This window comes from Pieris napi, chromosome 2 (assembly GCF_905475465.1).
Source record: "Pieris napi chromosome 2, ilPieNapi1.2, whole genome shotgun sequence".
Lineage (NCBI taxonomy): Eukaryota > Metazoa > Arthropoda > Insecta > Lepidoptera > Pieridae > Pieris > Pieris napi.
This window is the reverse complement of record NC_062235.1, coordinates 470,967-493,459: the sequence shown is the minus strand read 5'-3', so window position 1 is coordinate 493,459 and position 22,493 is coordinate 470,967. Positions and strand designations below refer to the sequence as shown.

At 33.0% G+C, this 22,493-nt stretch overlaps 1 protein-coding gene across 2 annotated transcripts in view; it reads right to left on the bottom strand.

The window, feature by feature from the left end:
* Positions 1-991: 991 nt before the first annotated feature.
* Positions 992-22,493, bottom strand: part of LOC125057246 (adipokinetic hormone/corazonin-related peptide receptor variant I) — a 44,756-nt gene continuing 23,254 nt past the window's right edge. Inside the window, exons 2-9 of one of the 2 annotated variants that reach the window (XM_047660832.1) lie at positions 7,032-7,361; positions 6,597-6,745; positions 4,955-5,098; positions 4,365-4,528; positions 2,857-2,980; positions 2,632-2,776; positions 2,204-2,434; positions 992-2,095 (exon numbers count right to left, since the gene is read on the bottom strand). In XM_047660832.1, the coding sequence (XP_047516788.1) occupies positions 2,225-2,434; positions 2,632-2,776; positions 2,857-2,980; positions 4,365-4,528; positions 4,955-5,098; positions 6,597-6,745; positions 7,032-7,292 (1,197 nt within the window). In that variant the 5' untranslated portion in view covers positions 7,293-7,361 and the 3' untranslated portion in view covers positions 992-2,095; positions 2,204-2,224. Of the gene's footprint in view, positions 2,435-2,631; positions 2,777-2,856; positions 2,981-4,364; positions 4,529-4,954; positions 5,099-6,596; positions 6,746-7,031; positions 7,362-22,493 lie in introns of both variants that reach the window. The other variant, XM_047660826.1, reaches the window with a different exon arrangement.

Genomic DNA, 22,493 nt, shown 5'->3' with positions numbered 1-22,493 from the left:
ACGATTATCTCAGGTGTTTGTAAAAATTCGACAGGGACAAATATATATTTCATCTTGCGGTCAAAATTGTAGGTTTTCCCCATCAAAACATAACGGCAGGCTTTTATCGACCTACCACGCACTGACGCTGCTTTGCATCCGCTGAGTGCGGCAGTGGGCCTATTTCAGCCCGCCCACCCAACAGGCAGCTGGCGACCCGATACCGCACAGAGCGCGCGCCCGACCAGTTAGTGTTGTGCTATCTAACTGATCTAACATAGCGTTCGATATTATCAACCATGGCAAGCAATACAAGAAAAATACAAATTTAGGAAAATAGAGTAATTCGCCTTGCAGTTATTGACAGTGATAGTGACAGCAGTGAAGAAATATTTTCCACTAAGAAATATAAAAAGTATTTCTGTTTCCAAGACAGGCATACATAAGTAAATAAATATTTTTTTCAGTTCCTTTAGTAGTAAATGTAAATTTACGATTAATTTAACTTGACGATTCAAAAGTGTACTTGGTTACCCACTTGAATAAAGATATTTTGAGTTTGAGTTTGAGTTGAGTTTACGATAATTCTGTTTTATTTTCGATATTTCTCTGTCCCATCACTACTAAAAATATATTCTAGTGCGGTTCAGGTCGATATCGGCCTGCCGCTTTTCCTGCTTTATTTCTCATTTCCTGTTTGCCAGATCCCGGGGCGAATCAAACCTAAGGAAGTTGGGTTCATGGTCATTCTAACAATAAAAATAAAAGAAGTATACATTATGTTTCCACAAAGTTATAGCAATTTAATCTATCCTAGTGCTGTTGGGTCTAGAAAGACCTGCCACGCACCGGCGGAAATATCATTGGGGGCGCATTTTGGCCCGCCGCCGCACCTGATGAAACATTATTATTTTACTTGCCGCAGTGAACGTGTTAACTTAAAATAATTAAGCCAAAAACATTTCATATCATATTCACAAAGGATTTAAAATGTGTAGATTTAAATAAAAACAAGTTTTCAAGTTAGTTTTATTTAAACTAAACTGTAAAATATTTTTACGATTTATAACTTTTATAGCCTCACAGCCGATAATAACATAGTTACTTAACTTAAATAAACTTGACTAACAGTTATACTTAATAACCACTTTCCACTCTCTTGGAACTTTGTCAGTCTGTTACATAAAAATATATCTCATTTTATAGGAATGTATTGAGTATTAAGTAATAGTTGTAATTAGTGTAGATAAGATGTATTCAACAAACCATAGACTCAACATGTCAGCCGTACTTAGCGCTTAAATAAGTTATCTTTAAATCGGCTGATTAAAAATTATAGGTACAGCTACAAAAGTTAAAACCAAAGCTAATCATAGTGAAAAATGTCTTAGGGTTGCCTGGAAGAAATCGCTTATTAGCGATAAGGCCGCCAGTTTCATCCCTTATAATTTTTATGAATATATGAATGAACACTTTTATTTATATTGTTATTGCAACGAAGTGTGAATAAATAAATAAAATAAATAAATGTCTAGCTTCTAGTATCTATGGTGATTATTAAAATTTATTATTATTTTTGTATATAGTCTGTTTAAATTACTAAGAAACCTGTCTTGTGGTATTGAAACTCTTGGTTCAATATCGACTTAACTGATTTAATCATAATTAATGACGCTAAGTACGGCTGTAAATAAAAAAAGTAACAGGAATGAATCTGTTACATTATTCTCAATATTCGTTTATATACATAGAGGCCTTTGAATTCACTAAAAAGGCACATTGGTATAACATATATACACGAAACTTACAATATATTTATCAGAGACTTGTTCCACAACATATACTTTAAAGCTCTCAAATCATAGTGTTGATTTACATTAATGTTTGAAGTGTGTAAAGTCTATCTATTTACAATAATTTATATTTTATATTACTGACTAAAGCATGCTTACTTAGTACACGTTAATTGGTTGCTTTGTTTCGTAATGAAGTTCTCCGCAAATAATTTGGCCATTTTTAGGGTTATTCCTACTAAAAGTTCATACTCGACCTCCCCAACATCTAATATTTCGAATTTGAATTGCCGAGAACGACACAGGGTGTACTTAAACTGTTTCTGAAAAGCAAAGTTCAATTCAGAAATTCATTACAAAAAATACGTAACATTTTAAACGAATGCGTTCTGCGTTTACAAGACGCCATAAGTTTTCAATGGTATATTTACACTATGTATATAGTTTAAACATTAAACAACACCATTTATCTGGTCATTGTTATTTATATGTTTCTGGGAGCCGTTTGGTATCACAAAACTCCGCGCGGAATCTCGCCGACTATGTCTATCGCTATGTAGTGAGTACCGGGCTCTGGCGAGGGTAGCAGCAGATATTTCCATGGAGTCACCGTGAGGGAATCTAGAACCTCGTCTCATGCAACCTCCTCGATTACGGGCATGCTGAAAATAACAAAATTTCTCAATTATTTTATGTGAATGTGTGTGTGTAAATTTCAAGTCTGTGTTAAAAAATGATGATATTTGTTAACCACTTCAGTGGCTGAATTTGTGACACAATAAATTAAAGGAGAGAGGCCGGGTTCTTACCTACATATCTCTAAAGGGACAGGCAAATAGCATTAGGAATTGTTACTCACAGGGCCGCTTCGCCAAGTCCAGCGGTTTCTGTTAAACACACCATAGACAATAGGGTTAGCGCACGAATTTGTACAGGAAAATAACCACATGGCTTTCTGGAATGCTGGATCCAGGTGGTTTACTATATCTTTATCTATCCAATACCTGAAAAAACGAACGAAAAATTAAATAATCTTCTGTCTATGAACCTTAAAAAGAAGTGGATGTGGATTAAAAGTACCAACCACAAGCAATAGCAGTAGTAAGGCGACCAACAAGTGAAGAATACAAGTACGATTGTAACAGACATCTTAAGTGTACGCGCTCTGGCTCTTCCAAGAATGCCAACACCGCTGCGTCGCATTTTATCTGAAACATTTTAAATTAAGAAATAACAGCTAAGAATCAATCAGAATGAGATATATAAAAACATGACGGCTTGCACTCTGGTAGTTTCGGCAGAAGTGAAAACTTGAATATTAACGTTGTGAATTTTTGATATTTTGGAATGGTTAGGGAATAATTTTGCACGAATTCCTTTAATGATCAGTATAAAAGTACTACCATTTATGTGGCACAATACAATATTTATTTATTGCGCTATCGTACACAAACATGATAAGTTATATTACATTAAAAACGCCGCTGTCTACTCTCCATCCCACTTACGAATTTTCGATCAGGTCACGTGTCCTGACGCGAGTTTAACATTTTTTAACCATTCCAAAAAAAGTGTACAACGCCGCTAAAGAAGTTTTCACTTCAAAAATATATTAATACATCTACGTGTTTCGGGAACGTAAAACAAAAGACGGCACGTTTCTTTGATTGTGATTGATCAAACGGAAGTTTGAACGTGTCACGAGTGATTGGACAAGAGATATTATTGACCAATTACAATTAAGCAAAAGGCGCTGTAGCTTTATCTTCTCCCAGCCCTTAACACATATTTTTGATTATATGCAATTAAATTTGACTTTTTGGCACTGTCAAAGACACGATGCTACGGAAATTAAAAATTGTAAACTAATGTATAAAAGGTACAAATAGAAAAGAAAAGTGTACATATATTCTGAGCACGTCCCTATATTCAATTTAGTTATTATCGTTAGCAGACGCTTGTCTAAAAATTGATTTATTGATGTTCTTTGAGGTTTACGAAGTTGCTGCTTAGTATGGGTATGGCTTCTTTTCGCTTCTTCTTTGTTCGCTAATGACCCTTTTTATTCATAAAGGTCTAAATTTAGGTCTATATTCCTAATATAAAATATATTAAGCTCTTCAAAAGCCTCAAAAATTAAAAAAAACATAGGGACGAAAAGCTAATAATGTGTTTTGTAATTGGCTTAGTGGAATTTAATTATTTTCGTCAAATGTACTATACTAATGTAACGGCTAGTATGGCTACGAAATTCAATGGCAGCGTATTATTGCCTGATTTATGGAAGCGTTGCAAAAAAAATTTTATCCTAAGTTTTATCAGTAGACAGAGTTAAAGGACTTAATAACCTGTAAATTTTTAAAAACTTCTTAGAGTTCGCCTGTTAGTACACAAAAGGCGTATCGCGAGGTAGCTAAAATAATATTGTCTATTACTATTTAACATTAAGTACACAATTCTATAAACTTCTTCAATAAAAACGGACGAAAATTACATTATTAATTTAGCTTTTGAGTGCTTTACAATACGTCCTTACGTCTACTGTGAACGCCGCGTTTCGTTAAAGAAGTCTTATTTACGCAATTTACCTACCATTAGCTGTGTTAGCCCTGCGAATGATCTCCAATAAGGCGGCTGAAGAGCAGTACAGAGTAAAAAGCAGAGGAGCTACATACATGAGTGCCATGTTAAGAAGGAAGTAGGCAAACTCATGGCGTTCTGTTGGAAGAGATCCATATGTCACACATTGGTAATACCTGGAAAATTACAAAATACATATTACTTACTCTATCAATTAATGCTATAACTCATTACTCTAGTCTACCAGACTAATATATGAATCAAAACGATAATAGGTATGCATGAAACTCAGAATGCAGCAATTACCAAATAATTAATAGTTTATTTGCAAAGAAAGTGGTACATTCAGAGAATCAGTCATATGAAAATAAGCATACAAATGTCAAATTAATTATTAATTATTTAAACAGCTCGTACTCCATTTTTTCAAATTAAAATGTATTTTATTATCATAAATATGTGTGGATTTCTATTTATTAAGAATTATAAAGTCCTAATGATCCCGCGTGCTTTTAAATGAGATTTTGCAATATAAGTTTTATCCAACCAATCTTGCCCAAAAGGTGCCTCTGGACATTATAGTCGTGAACAGCACAACTTACCCTTTGACATCAGGATGTTCCTCTAAATGGAATATAAAACTTTGTGGCAGGCTGGCTAATCCTGCGCATACCCAGGCGATGAGTAGCGCCCGACGCACCCGAGCTTCCCATGTTACATTCAGAGGTTTCAGTATGGCATAGTATCTATAAAAGACAAGATAATACAATTTAAGGATATTAACTTTATGACAACATTTCTGCTACTGCTTTCTGCCACACCTAAATATTATACTAAAATAAATTTAAAATCGATTAGGTACTTCTGGGGAGAAGTGGCTGACTTCGAGCGGTGATAGTTCTACCCTAAGATGTGAGTGAGATTCTTTTTGTATACATATATAAAGAAAAATGCAGAATATATGCTTCAAATAATTTCTAAAAATAAACAGTAAAATGAACAAAGAAATAATACATCTTGGAGTTAATTCAATGTAAGAGATTTGTTCTTTATCTAAGGAAGCTTTTATGAAGATAATTGGTATTTACTTTGCTCAGCTGAAATGGCGAGGCTAAATTTCGGCGCAATCATTCATACTTATATTTTCGTGTTGACCCCGACTATAACTCCTGTTCGAATGACGGATTGATCCATTATAATATTTTGTATATGTACTGACTCACTTGCAGACCACTTAGGGAGTTGCGTATTACATTATACACTATGAATAAAACATCTTTTATTTCGATTCGACATATAAACATACACGTTTTAACAAATATTTTTGTTACATAAGACTTCTGTAAATTGTCTCACCAAGTTAACATAATATATCTTTAGTAAATCAATCAGAAAACATTACTAAAGGCGCTACAACTTTTAAGGTCTGGGCGTCGGATTTCTATATCCGTTTCGTGATAACTTATTTTTCCTAATACAGTAGAACCTCTATAAGTCGAACATCAAGGGAGACGCCAAAAAATTCGAGTTATAGAGTTTTCAACTTATGGAGGATTTCGACTTAGGCGGATTTTGATTCGACATAAAGAGTTTGAGGTTTATTCTTATAAATTTTGCAAAGCAAGCAAACACGTGTTTCCATGAGTCATAAATTTATTATTGTATACTCCTAAAATGTTTTCTAAGAAACAATAGTGTACTCACATTGTCGGCAAGTTCTTAAAGTCGGTAACTTATTTTTGTTCGAACAATAGAGATAATAAATTCCAAATGATCAAGTTGTAAAGGTTTTAAATAAAACGTTCCTATGTTCGAGATACAGAGGTCAAATTTAATTTTTCGAGTTATAGAGTGAAAATATGTACCAAAATGGCTTGGAGGGACTCGGTGATTATTTCGATTAACAGAGGGTCAAGATTTCAAGTAATGGAGGTTTTGGTGTTTTAAGGGAAGGGAACAAAACATTTTTTCGAGATTTGGAGGTTTTTGACTTATCGAGGTTCGACTTAACGAGGTTCTACTGTATTGGTACCTTGTGTGCCTGACACAAGCCGTCGACTATTTGGGGCTAAAGCATGATTCCTCACGATGTTTTCCTTCACCCTAGCTAGTGTTATATGCACACATAGACAGAAAGTCCATCGATACACAGTTGGGATTGAGTTGAGAATTGCACGATCAAGCCACTAGGCCAACGCTATTTATATGATAGTTGCGTAAAGCAAACACAATGTTTAGTCTTACCTATCAATAGCGATACATATGAGTACGAAACTGGAGAGGTACAGCCCAAATGTTCTAGTAAACATCATGAAGCGGCACATGATGTCTCCAGCAAGCCACTGCACGGTGCCAGCCCACGCGATCTCCAGTGGCATCATGAGGAATGTTACCTGCAGGTGTCCAGTTTAGGGTTACTGACTATATAAATTAATAGAAAATAAAACTTTTTGATTGGGTCAAGAAAATTAAGCTGATAGATGTAATATTTCGTGATTATGGATATATATTTGACAGAGACAGCCTTATTATTAAACCAAGTAAAAATAATAACCATAATCAAAGTTAGTCCTCGTTTTATATTAAAGCCAAATAGACGGTCGGAAACTATTTTTTTTTAAGATGTATTATATAACTAGTATGTATATTTAAATTTAAACATAATCGATTGAAACCTACCATAAGGTCGGCAACAGCCAAATGCATCAGCAGGACATCCAGCCTGCTGGCTCTACCAGCTCTTCTTCTCTTAACAAGCTGCGACAACACTGTCAAGTTGCCAGTTGCTGATACCATCATCAGCACACTGTATACGGTAATAGAGACCATATGGCCATGATTGAAACGCATGTCTAAGGGCAACTCATCGCTGGTGTTGAGGTGCGTCCAGTTCTTCTGAGACGCACCGCCAGGACCTGATACCTTCTCGTCTATATCCATGATTATCTTTGACACGATCTGAAGTTGTAAGTGCAAATCATTTTTGAGATCGGATGCATGTGGATGTATCTGTAACAAGCAAACAGCTTTTATCACCTTTTGTATATAAGACTCTATGTAATCTATTCAGAATAATATGTCTATAGTCCAGAAATCAATCTGGAACTGTTTAGGAAAAACACCTTTTGTATGGCCATTAAGGTATACAATTATTTACCAAAATAATTAGAAGATCTTCCGACTAGAGTCTTTAAAAATCGACTTGATGTATTACTTTTGGAAAAAATGTATATGTAATAACGTATGATATGATATGTACGATACAAATAATATAAGAACTGCCTAATAAAATGTAAAACTCCTTTAAAGACAAATTTGCGCGTGGCATTGTGTGTGGCAGAATATGCGAACTTACGATTGTACCACCTTACACATTTTTGTACCATATTCTTGCAATAAATTATTATTATTATTTTAAACAGAATATGGTTTGTAGACATACTTCGCCTGCAAGTCGGCTCTGTTTGATTGATTTAATTAAGTAGGTTTTATTACCAAAGAAAGGTGGTCCTGAGCTAGCCTAAATAAGATAATAAGATTTATTTTATTTTACTTATAAAATAAATCTTATTATGTTGAATAGATTATTAAAATATGGTTAAGTTAAAAGCCAGACGATCTTATTCAAGTCTAAAGGTACAAAGAAATTCCACCCGTATCACCTCGACATCCGTCTTTCCACAACTGAGCGTTTTTAAGGCAGTTTTTATCGCGCACCACCACTATGTGGAACCAGCTGCTTACTGAAGTATTTCCGGACATAGGAAATTCGACATAAGGTCCTTCAAGAAAAGAGCTTACCAATTCTTAAAAGACCGGCAACGCACTCGCCCCTTGGCATTGAGAGTGTCCATGGGCAGCGGTATCACTTAACATTAGGTGAGCTTACTACCCGTTTGCCACTGTTCTATATAAAGTTACTTATTAAATTGTCAATTTATCTGTAAATTTTTAACGACCAAGAAATGTGATTTTCTTTATTTAGGTTTTACTTAAACTTGTGAAAATCTCTTCTAAATTCTAATTCGTTTCAATAAAAATGAATCGTTAAAATGTTGCGAAGTAATTGGTACTCGAACTCTGTTACGGCAAAGTTGTTTAAAATCCTTTCAATTTTAAAAGGTTATAAAATTCTATCAAAGGAATCTTTCAGAATCAGATTTATTTGAAAAGTTTCCTTGTTTAAGCGTGTTGAGAATACATTAAAAAGTTTGTACCGACTGTCAAGTAGCGTCAGCACAAGGTACGCCGTGATAAGTAAATTTTCAGAAAATATTGACAGCCAGTAATATTCTGTTTAAAACTTTTTGACAAGACAATTACATTATTATTCCGTTGTATTACGAGTAGATGTATGAGAAGGTATATAAAGAGGCAAGTAGCGCGATATGCGGTTTGGCAAATATTATATGATTTTTGTTTACTATTTTATAATTTAATTTATTTATTTTTATCATTATAATTCAGGAACCGTTCTGCAATTGCTACCAAATTAAATGATTTATTTAAAAATAAATCAGTGGCGCTACAACCATTTAAGGTCTAGGCCTCAGATTTCTGTATCTGTTTCATGGTCATTTGTTAATCTAATAGTCAAGTAGGTTATCAGCCTCCTGTGCCTGACGCACGCCGTCGACTTTTTTGTGTCTAAGGTATGCGGGTTTCCTCACGATGTTTTCCTTCACCGTTCGTGCGTATGTTAAATGCGCACATAGAAAGAAAGTCCATTGGTGCACAGCCAAGGATCGAACCTACGACCTCAGGGATGAGAGTCGCACGCTGAAGCCACTAGGCCAATACTGCTCTAAATGCTTGATTAGTTAACGAATCATTTAATGTAAAATCGGTAATGCAGGAACTAATCTTTTAAACATTACTTTTAATCTAACAAAATACTTAATAAACGACTCTTAACTGAGCGTAAGCTGTGTGTGTGTAGGGAATACATAGGTATATCTACCTTATAGCCTACACAAGACCAACATCCCTTCCCCCGTAAGTTTTAATTTCTATTTGGAAGGGTTAATACACCAGTAGCAATAATGTCCAATAAGTTCTTCAATAAACAACGATATAACCTTACAAATGACGAAAGGTTTAATGGAATTACTGGGATTTCACTTTTACCTAAGTTAAACCCATAGAAAATCGGTGTCACTTTACAAAATTATTTATTTGCTTAGCGTTAAATAACTCTTAAGTACATCTTTTATATATTATATAATTGTGAAATATTGTTAACTTACTCACCTACTTGCCTAACAAAGAAACAAATATAGAAATCTGCAGCCAAGACCGAGTAAATGTTTGTTTGTTTGCGAGTCTCTTACGGTTAAACAACCTATTTATGGAGATTTTTTTATATGGTACTTCGAAACTTTTAAAGCCAGAAATAAATCTTTTATTGACCCAAGTCGCGGATCAAGTATCACTTGGAGTATCTGTTATTCGCGTCTACTAGTTTACGCCTGACTAATTAAAGAGTGTTGCTATAGTTTTAAGCATAAAAATTAATTATTGGAGCTATAACCTTTTCAGGTCTGGCCCTCAGATTTATGTATACGTTTCATAATAATTTGTCAATCTAATAGAATAGTAGGTGATCAGCCTCCAGTGCCTACACACGCCGCGCCGTCGCCTTTTTGGGTGTCAGGCAAGCCGGTTTCATCACGATGTTTACCTTCGCCGTTCGAGAGAAAGTTAAATGCGCCCATAGAATGGAAATCCAGTGGTGCAGAGCCGGGGATCGAACCTACGACCTCAGGGATGAGAGTCGCACGCTGAAGCCACAAGGCCAACACTGCTCTTAAGCTTAGACATGTTAATACACTCACCAAACTTCTTTCATTTCATTTAAGACATGACATGACACAAAAACATCTGCGGTATTTCAACTTTCGCTATACCGCTATTTTCTTGTTATTATTCAAAATGATCTACATTTTGTAATTATCTCTTGTTCTTTGAAGATTGAAAGCTCGAATAAGGCACTGTTTAGACGGGTGGTCTCGACGTCGATCAACACTTGCTAATAAGTATTATTTGAGAAGTTGCTTGCTTTGATTACAAAAAGAAGGTTAAGATTTCCATGTCTTCTTACCTTATAATAAAATACGGACATTTCTAAGATTGATTATGAGAAACAATCATCACACTGTGTACATACCGTAATTACTAATGGATTCATAGCCTTTTCAAGCGACACAGCTATTTCCAGGTTGGAAGTCACAGAGAACTGATAACCTTCTTGTCTATAGGGAAACTATTACTGGAATTCGAACCTATATGTAAAGAATTGACTTGATTTTAACAAAATCGTATAGAACTATATAATTCAGTTACCATTAAACAACACGCCATACTATTTATATCTTAGTGTTATTAATCTTCCTCAGCGTGAGGTGCTTTGAGGGTCTGTTCAGCGACACGAATTCTAAATCAAAAGACTACTTTTTCCATTTTCCGCTTGACCAATGACACTTTTCATTCTAAGATTAAAGAAGATAATAATCTTGTATTCGATTCATTGATGAAGAAAATCAAGGCCTGTCTTCCCTTTATATATTATTATTTAATCGCATTTATTTTACAACCATTCCTAAATATAGTCACAAATTATAATCCTGTCCAACAGGCAATCTTACTTTACATAAAATACGCAATATGCAGTTATACAATAAATACAATAAGGAATAATATGTGTGAGTACCCCACATACTAAACGAATTCAAAAAAAAATCTAGTGCCTCTACTTGGTATACTTTTTGAATTAAGCGTTTTCTATAAAAAATAAATTCAAAGAAAAAGTAAGTTTTATATTTTAACCAAGTATACAATATCAAAACAGAGTTCAAAAACATCACCAATTTGCACAGGACATCAGGATTGACATCAGGTGAGCCTGTCCGTTGGTCCTGTTTTTAAAAAAGATTGGTAGAATATGCTCATTTGTCAATAATATTAATATTGAAAGTCAGTTCCTCAGCATAATGCTGAGCCAGGGCCAATAACAACCACAGCACACAGGCATTACAGAATTAAATCGTACCTTGTTCTTTAAAAAAACCGTTAGTTATCTTTCATTCTTTTTTATTTTTTTGATTACTGTTTCGATGACTGATGAGATAGTTATGTCACGGCCTAGCAAATCTTAGCTTTACTCTTGGCACAAATAGAAAAAGCTTAAAGTATCATACAAAGGAATTTGTACTAAGTTAGAAATGCAATGGCAAGTGCGGCGATAAATTTGCGCACTACCTATCCAACCAAGGGCATGTTCAGTGACACTTTTATCGAAAGAATAAATAACCCGAACATTCACACTGAATAAAGAAGTGATGTTTGCGATTTGCGTATCATGAATATAATATATTATTCATACCGCATGATGACACTCGGTGAAATTCATTGACATAAAATCATAAAAAATACTATTTATATTACAAATGCGAAGAGATTGAAAGTTTGGAACTTTATTCAATAAACGGCTCAAATACAAGAGTCTTTACTCCAACTTTGTTCCGTTTGGAGTAGAAACTCTTGGATACAAGTGTACAGGCGCTAATTAAAGATTTAAGTTGGCGCCTGGTAGATAGTACCGGTGACCCCAGAGCTGGTGCTTTCCTCACTCAACAAATAAGTATACAGCGAGGAAACGCTGCCAGCGTTAAAAGTATACCTACTGCCACAGGGACTAAACTAAACATTTGTTTTAATTTTCTATTTAATAGTTTTTAAATATTATTATGATTATGAAGGTTAAAAATATTGTTTATACTCAATACTGTGTATTTGTGTGTTGGACATATATGATACTTTGGTGTTTCTAGTCGTGATATTTTCTTACGCGAAATAGAATCCAGTAACGTGGACGTGGTTTCGTTTTTAAGGTTCAATAAGAGTTATGAAGACGTTGTTGTTAACAAATTCGATTCGTTTATGATATTACTAGCGGACCCGGCGAACTTCGTTCCGCCTAACAGTCTAATAATATCGTGTAGAAGAATCTACCAAAAAAGAGATAACTAACATCGGTCCAGCCGATCTTGAGTTATAAGTGGTGTAACTTACACGACTTTGTTTTATATATTTAGATGTGTTGTTACTAAATTGAATGAATATGTAGTTTATTATTACTAGTAATATTAACAAGTGCAAGGTGCGCCGAAGCCACCTGCTGGAGGGGACCTCCGGGAAAAATAAACGTGGGAAGACCACAAAAGCGATGGGCTGATGGCTTAGTTAAGGTTTCTGGGGAGAATTGGATTGAGGAAGCAAACAACAGATCCATATGGAAAGTTCAGGAAGAGGCCTTTACACAAAAGGGGTCCATACTGCAGAACCCAAAGAAACGGAAATAACAATAACTAACGTAGACTAAAAGTATAATAACAAAACTAACACCAATTTGATATAAAATTTTGTTTAACAGTATGGAATTAAAGTGGATTTATTATTATTATTTTTAAATGTTTAGATTGAAAGATAAGTTGTAACCACGATACCATAGATATAATAAAAATAACAGAACTAGAATATATAATTAAAAGGAGTCCCTTTTATTATTATTATTAATTTCATTTATAGGATAGACTTACTATGCTTATCAGGCACGCCATCGGGCAGATCTGTTGCCGATAAGCTAGGCAGCAGGGGAGTATCTTAACTCCCCTTTCCTGAAAAGGGACTTTATTTGCTTAAAACTGATATTACATAATATTTAAGTCACGTTTTTACGGATTATTACGTCTGGTGGTTATCTAAGGTAAAAATAATTGAGTGCTTACATGCCACTTATGAGAGGAATCTTATGTTATAACTTATAAGGTATATTTTTGTGTGGTAATAAGTTCTTGATTTCAATACGGTAGGTTGTTAGAGTTATAATATAATTCAAAAAGTTCAAAAATTTACCTCCCAAAAAATAACTTTCATGAAATTGTGATTTATTATTTCTGTTTATATAATTACAGAGAAATTTCATAACCTAAAGGATACGGAAAAATATAATAGAATAATATTCCGTAAGCCTTTGACCTAGCCGCTATTAACGATTCGATAACGACTATTTTGCAACACCGAGATAATGATAATAACCGAGGGCGTGGTTAATTAAACACTCTATAAATAATATTGATGTTTTAATGACATCTTGCTCTAGAAACTTATGAAACTGCAACTTCTATTACTCAAAAACACGAATTAAATACACTTAATAATTAAGAATGAATAAAACATAATAATTGCAAAGTTTAAGTCTAAAATTCAATTTTTTAATTGGGCCTCAAATCTATAGTTATATTAATACATAGTAACTTTACTTACCTGCTTTCGATATCCATGTACTCTTACCATATTTTTTGTAGTAATCTAGTTAACTATTTTGTTTTTTTTTTAACTTTAAATCTGTTTGCCTACTCATGTATTTACTGTTTATGACTCAGTATGACTTTGCTGTGGAATGGAAGCCTGGTTATACATATCACAGGTTCTTACCTAACTTGGAAACCAGTCTCCCAATACCTTCTTAATTGTAATCGCACCGATTGTTTCAAATGTTATATGTGAGAAAATTAAATTTATTTATTTTTATTATTTATTAGATCTTATTGGTTATCAGAAGTCTGTGTTTCTATTTATCTGTAAATATTTGCCTAAGTAGAAACATACTAACGTATTCAGATGGGATTAATTAGTATTTAGGTATATATTGCGAAAATAACCACATGAGCACGTGAAATGGGTTGTATTAATTGACCGGATACGTGGACGGAAAAGTACCTATCTCAACTACTGCTTCAGGCAGTTCGTATATATTTACTTTTCCTTTTTAAATACAAATTCTATGATTATTATTGAAGCGAAATTTATTGCATTACTTACATAATGGCTTACAACAGCCTGGTTAGGGAGAGTTATTAAAGAAAATGTTTTATTTAAATGTAGTATTCGCTAATAGTCTTTTTTCCCCGTAATATTCCTGTGTAATGTGCAGTGTTGGTCTAGTGGCTTCAGCATACGAATCTCATCCCTGAGGTCGTAGGTTCGATCCCAGCCGTGCACCAACGGACTTTCTTTCTATGTGCGCATTTAACATTCGCTCGAACGGTGAAGGAAAACATCGCGAGTAAACCGGCTTGGGTCTAAACCCAAAAAGTCGACCTTACCTAACAAAAACCAACCTACTTGCCTATTAGATTGACAAACTATGATGAAATAGATACAGAAATCTGAGGCCCAGACCTAAAACGGTTGTAGCGCCACTGATTTTTTTTAATTTCCCGTATAAACGATGGATAATATCTTATGTATAATTTATTTATATCGCAAAACTTTGAAAACTAATGACACCTAAGCAACATAATTGGTTTTTCCTTACTTTAGGTAAGGTAAGTTAAGAATAGAGAAGAATTATAATACTTTCTTAATGCAAAAAGACTTTAAAGTAAGATATTTGTCGGAGAGGAATTTTAATAACAAATACATATTCCCTTAGAATATCAAAGAAATTTACCTTCAGGCGAAGCCGCAAGAATGTCCAGGATTTCTCACGTATATTGTAAAGATATGTTCGAATTCTGTTGAAAAGCCATTTGTTTTTTTTTAAGGTTCATAAAATATGTGTTTTTTTATGAACAATAATATATATGACAAATAATAATTCTGAAGGTTTATTAAACTTTGTACTTTAAAGCTCAGAATCAAGGTTAAGCACGAACTAAAACTTTCGTATGTCAAATCAAATTTGTTTTAACTCTTACTTAAAAATTGCACTTGAGCTCTATCGTAATACTATTATTTGTATTAGTATTAGTATTAACGTAGTATTAGTGTATTAGTATTAACAAGTAGGGTTAAAAAGGCTTCTTAAGGGCAAATCAATACGTTTTTTTTGGACCAATCAGTATTTTCTCTTCTACTTCTTTCGTACGAAAAAAATACGTAGTCACCAAAACCGTGTCTTTGGTTATTCTGTGAATCGATAAGTTAATAATACATAGCGGTAGTGAACATTAAATGTATATTTTTTTAAATTAATGATTTAGCTGACATAAAACTACTTACCAAAAGTTATAATAGCATGCCTAAGATTATATGTATAACACATAGGTACCTAAATACATAGTTATACTCAAATTGCGATTTTATTATAACTTTTCAGACTTAATTAATTTGTCATTTAACTGTTTACGTAACCGTGTCGATGTGGCGACACTCAGAAATTCGAGATGTAAGGGTATTATACTAATGAACTTGGGGTGATATCAGTTTAAAATTTCGAAAAAAAAAACTCTATAAACATCTATGTATTTCAAGAAACATTTTTATTGCTAATATAAAACGTAATTAACGTGAATAATAAGATAGGTAGGTTTGAAAGGTAAATCGAAAACAGAGAGTCGGGCTTATTTTTATTGATAACGCTAAAAGCAACGCAATAAAGTAACAACATAGTTTAGTAAAATCTCTTAAGTACAATTTTCTTGAAATTTCGCTTGAAACTTCATCCAATACGCAAGTAACAGGATCAACGTATTGTACTGTAAGAAATCAGAAATCTTTCTCCGAAATTGTTATCGTAAATAAAGGATTCGATTTTTTGTAGAAAAATTTTTGCTGAGCTTTACTTAAAATCATAGTAGTAGTAATATTTAGTGAAAATATTATTATTATGCGCATAATTAAGACTTTTGTTAAGACTAAGTTTTCTTATTGGGGCGTAGCGTAAGCGTCACCATTTTAGAAGAAACTAATGTTATGACTATCAAACAATGCCTGAGAGATATCTCTGAGAACCTTACATAGAACCATATACCACTTAGTAATTATATTTTTAACATTTAAAAGAAAATAGAAGGTAACATAAAACGTTCTTAATTTAATTTGTATTCTTAACTCCGCCTCATAACCACAAATATGCATTAGGTATAGGCGACTTATTCAGCGTTGAATATTTCGACGGGTGACGATGTTCGAGAATATGGTAATCACACTAAGTGTAAATTGACTCCAATCTTGATTGTAAGTAAACAGTTATAGAAATATCTACTAACCGTTAGTTTTAAGAACATAGCTCTAGCTTTGTTCCACACATAATGTTTTTGTATAAAGAGAAAAAATATGTTTAGCGTAGCACGTGCGTAGCAATTTCGTAGAACATTAACACGCACAAAACTGAAATTAATTTTCTATTGTTTTTATTGAGGTTTATATCTCTAATTAATTTTACGTAAATAATTTGTCTACATTTTAAGATTTGTTGATTAGCAGATGATTTGATAAGTTTATTTGTATAAAATATTTAAGTTACTAAAACTAATCTTCTTGCAAAATTTTCCTTTCTTTGTAACCTAAATCTAGATTTACTAGAGATAAAAGTCTTCTATACGTAGGTTAAGCTACGGCTCGCTTTTTGACAATTATAAAAATATTGATATAATTTACAACAATCTTCCAACTTACCGTAACTTGTTTTATCATGCTCTGAATGATATTTAGTTAGGTACTTCTACTATTATTTTTTATTATTCTAATATAATTGAGGTGTATGTGTGTGATGTCATATTTTCTTGTTGATTTTATGCATACACGCTTTTTTAGAACTTATAAATAAATAATAAATATATAATTATAATAATAAGACAAATTTCATTAATCTAATACAGTATAGACGTTTCATTTAACACGAAATAATAAAATATTTTTTCAAACAGAAAAGCTTTATTTAAAAGCGCGTTTTAAGTTAAATAGTCACACTTTTACATATGCAAAATATTTTATATTATATATTGTACAAAATACAATAGTAGTAAACAAAAAAGGATGTATGATTGAAAGATGCGAGGTTATCAATTCGGCGAAGTGTTATCGGTCAACAACATAACATTGCTTTAGGGTCATCGTGACCCTCCAAGGTTAGGCTGACGGCAGTCAACAAGTTTAGGATGTTAAGCCAAGCCCAGCCTATGCGGCTTATTTTGTTTCTAACTCTGACCTTGAGAACCGACTTCAACCGAATATGTAAATTGGCAACAATAAAAGTACGCCGAAGTTAATTGAATTTAATTATTTACCAGAAATGTTAACATATATAATAATATACAGTCTCGACCATGTAAAACGTATAGGTATAGCACATAGTATGTGTTTATTACAAATAGCACTAAAATGATATTTATTATAGTTTTTGTAAACAGGGTCACTCGAAGGGCAAATGTCGAAGCAAGTGTCAGCGAGCCTCGTTAGTGTCACGATGCTATCAGCATCCAACATCATGGAAATAACAAAACACGTCTTCCAATATGAAATGTCAGTTTTACTATTAACTAACAAAAGAAGGCTTTTTAACATAGTACATCAAGTATTCACTATAGGATACCTACTTTTTTTTTAAATCTAAGTTCCGTTATCACCTGATATGATAAAATTAGATATTAATTCTAGCAAGTACATATATGTTATTCTAAAGTTTGTAGCATATATAGCAATTTACATGCTATATATTCAATCTAATTTGTATATGTTAATTTTGTATCTTATTTAACAACAATGTACAGCAATATACAAATATACAGGTTGGGTTTGGTTAGTTTAGGCTAAATTAATGGATTACAATGTCGAAGTTCTAAAGTTTCAAATCGAGTGCTTCGGGCGATTACCACACTTAATATTAAACCCAATGTTACCTGATAACGATTTAATTTACGTTCTTGCACTTTTTGTTTAATAATTTCTTTCGCGAATATAATATATTCGAATGTGATGCGAATATAATATAAAATATGTTCGAAGACTGGTATGTCAATTGCTGTTTGCCTGTTGTCTTGGAAAAAAATTCGACAGCAGCGAGCTCCAAGCAAGATCCTCCTTTGCTTCAGCGCACTCCGCAAAACGAACTGTTGAATATTTGACTATGGCAGGTGTCGAGATAATGAGTCATCCGCCATACAGTCCTGACCTGGCACCCTGCGACTTTCATTTATTCCCAAGAACTCAAGATAAAATTCGAGGTATTCGCTTTACGAGCCCTGAAGATGCTGTAAAAGCGTACGAAAATGCCAAAGAAGAGACCCCTAAAGAAGAATTGCTTTTCTCAGCGGTTCCATCGATTGCAACGATGTGTAGAGAGGAACGGAGATTACATCGAAAAACAATAAACTTATTGGCAACTTTCTACATTAAGCCGTTTTTTCCTCTTCTAAACATTTTCAGTGTTACCTAGATTTAGAATAGAATTAGAATAAACCTCATTTATAATACTTGTATTCAAAAGATGAAAAAAGAAACTCACGAAAACCAAACACGTACCTTCTGTATGGAATTCTATTTCGTAACTCAAGGCAATCAATAAGTTCTATTTGTTACTATCCGTAAATATTTGACATCCGCTCCGTAAATTAGAAGTTGGAAGTTTAAATCAGAAGCAAATATAGCTTATAATTTCATCTTATACGACTTAGGTATATCTACAAATACAATTATATATATATATATTCTAGACCTTAACATAATTAAAATATATGTAGGTCTGAGTTAGTGGTGGTTTCCCTGACCACGACTTCCATGGTGATTCAGGAGCTATTGATTAATATTTCCAATCAATATCTTGGTTGTACATTCGTATTTTGTTATATATATTAACAGTATATAATAATAACTGATTTAAACATTTACCCAAAGAAACCAGCTAATTCCAATTAGGATAGTATGTCCACATAGTTACCTAAACTTCGAAATTGATCAGGATTTAGTAATTGGACTAATTGCCACACTGAGAACTGATCTATTCATGCGTATTATTAATCCCTCAGATCATATGATATGTTTGAAATACCGCCTGTAATTGAATAGGAATTTGCTTATGTGGGTTAAATTGTAAACAATAAACGTTGTTACAAAATACATATCATGACAATATACTGATAAATAATTGGCTTTGGTAGACGCGAGTCTGCTATTTCCACTATTAATACTACTTATTTTAACATGCAGATAAAGATATAGGACAAATCATTGTTTGTAATTTATTGTATTATTATTTATTACATAAGATTTCACGTGGAACATGGTGTAATGGTTGCAGCTCCCTTAACAAACGTTGTGTAAAACAAAAATCTTGGCGATTAAAAACAGTGGCGGATAGTTTATTGCCAGTTCTTCTCTTCCGTTCTACGCGCTTGATTTGAGAACTGGCAGTAAATGTAAAATTAGAAGCATTTAATTAAATATAAATTTATACATTTCTTTTTTGACGTTCATAAGTGTACATTGTGTTACCTATATGAATAAATGATTTTTCACATGGTAATTCGTTTAGTATAATATCTGACTTTCCTCTTCGTGAAACTGATGTTATCCTATCCTCACATTAACAGGATTGAATCTGTCCAAAGGCTTTTATCAAAGTGTGTCCGTCTTTACTTAAAATATTCGCTTACGTCTCGCCTTAAAAGATTGACTTTGGATTGCGACGTGACGGATGGATGTAGTGTATTTTTACAAGATAATGCGTAGTAGTAATATTACATTAAAATCCCTATCAACAGCAGTACACGGTTGACTAGAAGCGATTGTCCCTTTTACACGCCTGTCTCACGTTCGTGCTCATCGTTTAATGGTCCAATTAACAGATTGTGTCGGATTAACAATAAAACAGCAAAAATTTACTCGGTGAACAATTTCAGCAACTCCATAGTTTCATTCCATTCCATTTTGCAGAGTCGTTGTCTCTATTGTCTCAATTATTTGCTATAATTATTATTTTCTTTATTCCTATATATTCAAATTAAAGATCATTGTATCTGGTTAGCGCTGTGCTCTCTTAAATTCCCATGTTATTTTCACACTTGTATATCCTTTCTATAACATATTTTCACAAGTATCTGACACGTGTGTGATGTTTGAGAGCAAAATTAAAATGAAATAAACTGCAATAAACTTGATATTTTAATTTTACCAAATTTCCATTCATCAAAAGCTATCACATCTATGAATACAAGTTAAAGTTGGTATCGTTTGAAGTATTGCAGATTAGACTAAAAACTGACATTTATCAAAAAAATAATTTCAATAAATTTCGTTATAAAGTCTATAGAGCTTATGAAAGTCACACAAGACGTGACCTGTCAATTAAGACTATGTCAGCCAAAGCCGAACTCAGAAAAAATATCAAGTTACTATCACGGTGTAACTGCATTATTGAATTTTATGTAATTATTTCGATTTATCTTAAGTATAAAGGCATACATATTGGTTACCGATTGGCAACCTCCTCTGATAAAAAAGCAAATAATTTACTTTATTGATATACAAAAGTATTTTTCTTGCACAATGTATCAAAGTCAAATCATTTATTTCAATTAGGCCTATTAAAAAGGCACTTTTGAAAGTCAAAATCAAAAGTAAAAATATTTAAAAAAAATGACTTGTTGCCCCTTCTAAAGGGTAGTTTCATATGGAGAAGAATGATCAAGAAACTTCATAATCGAAATCTATCGAGTATATTTATCCACGAGTTTAGTTATATATAAGTTGAGTTTAAGTTTTCATTTATTGAAAAATATTTTATCTGTAGCATCCGTACAAATAAGATCATATCCCCGTAAAAGTTTATTAAATATTCTAAAGTCACATATATTTCAAAACTGTATTACAAAAACTTCTAATCCAATCCTAAACAAATAAATCATTCTCCAAATTAAAGAGTCTGAGTCACACTTATTTCGTAGGTTCAAGAATAGGTACTATAATTAACATGACAAACAAAGAAATGAAATAGTTGATGGATATTTCGTATCTTGTTCGTCACTTTATGTTCGATTGTCAGCAAATAATATTTACAATATGCACACTAATTCCAGACAGAAATAAATACTTTCATTTTGTAGTGCCCGGCATCGCACGGCAAACATATATTTATTTAATATTTTGGAAATATTAGATATTTCTTATATATACTAATTCTAGGGGATAACATACGTGTTATCCCATAGTTAATACTAATGTATTAATACTATGGTGTTTTAGAATATTTATACTTAAAATTAATGCATATTCTTTCTTAAAGACTTTGTTGTCAAAACACTATCAGTTTTACAGCGTCATGAATACGTCAGAGGGCGTCCTGCGTCACAAATGGGCAGATCTCTTTAATTACAACACTGACCTAAATAATCTCGTTTGATATCTTAGTTATAATCAACTTTGACTAGTTTTACTTAACGAAGATATGATAATAAAATATTTCAGAGTATGCTACTTTCAATCCCAATTTTGAGTAATGAACATCTCATAATGTTGTAGATGAAATTGAAATAGAATTTCACTATAACCAACTAATTAATTTTCGGTTGAATAATGTATTTCGAAGTGGGGCAACATTTATCATCATTAATTCTGCATTGTTTCTTTTTTATGTATCAGGAGGCAACATTAAAACATTAAAACATAAAAATAAAATAAAAAAATAATAATAATAATAAATAAAAAAATATATAATAATAACATAAAAAAAATGTCTTTAATCTGGGAGTCATATCTAATATCACAAAGATAGGAATGATTATGGAAACAAGAAGAAACTAGTGCAGCAGGCCTTTCAGCCAGGATTATTTACCAAAGGCCAGGCAAAGAGTATGTCTATGAGCAACATACCAAACACCCACACCAAAGAAAGCTCCTCTCAGCTGGACGCTGAAATGCAGCAATCAGATTTAGAAATAGTCACCCAGTGCTCCCACATATCAAAACCACCAGACTGGCAAAGAGTACCCATGTTACGCCATCCAAAAAAAAGAAAATTATCCTCCACACCTTCTCCCGAATTAATAAAAACAACAAATAGCTTTAGCGGACTTCCCATAGATCAACCAGAATATAGGGCGAGAGATGCAAAAGACAAGAAACCTAATAAACCTCCCCCTATAATCTTGTACGGAATTGAGGATGTTTATAAGCTCACTGAACTCCTAGAAACTGCAACAGATAGATCTAATTTCTCTTATAAGATTATTAGCAGAAACCAACTTAAAGTTTTATCAGTGAACCTGGAGATATACAAGAAGGTAATAACTGTTATACGAGAACATGGACTAATAGGACACACTTTTAATAGAAAAGACCAAAAATGCTACAGGATCGTTA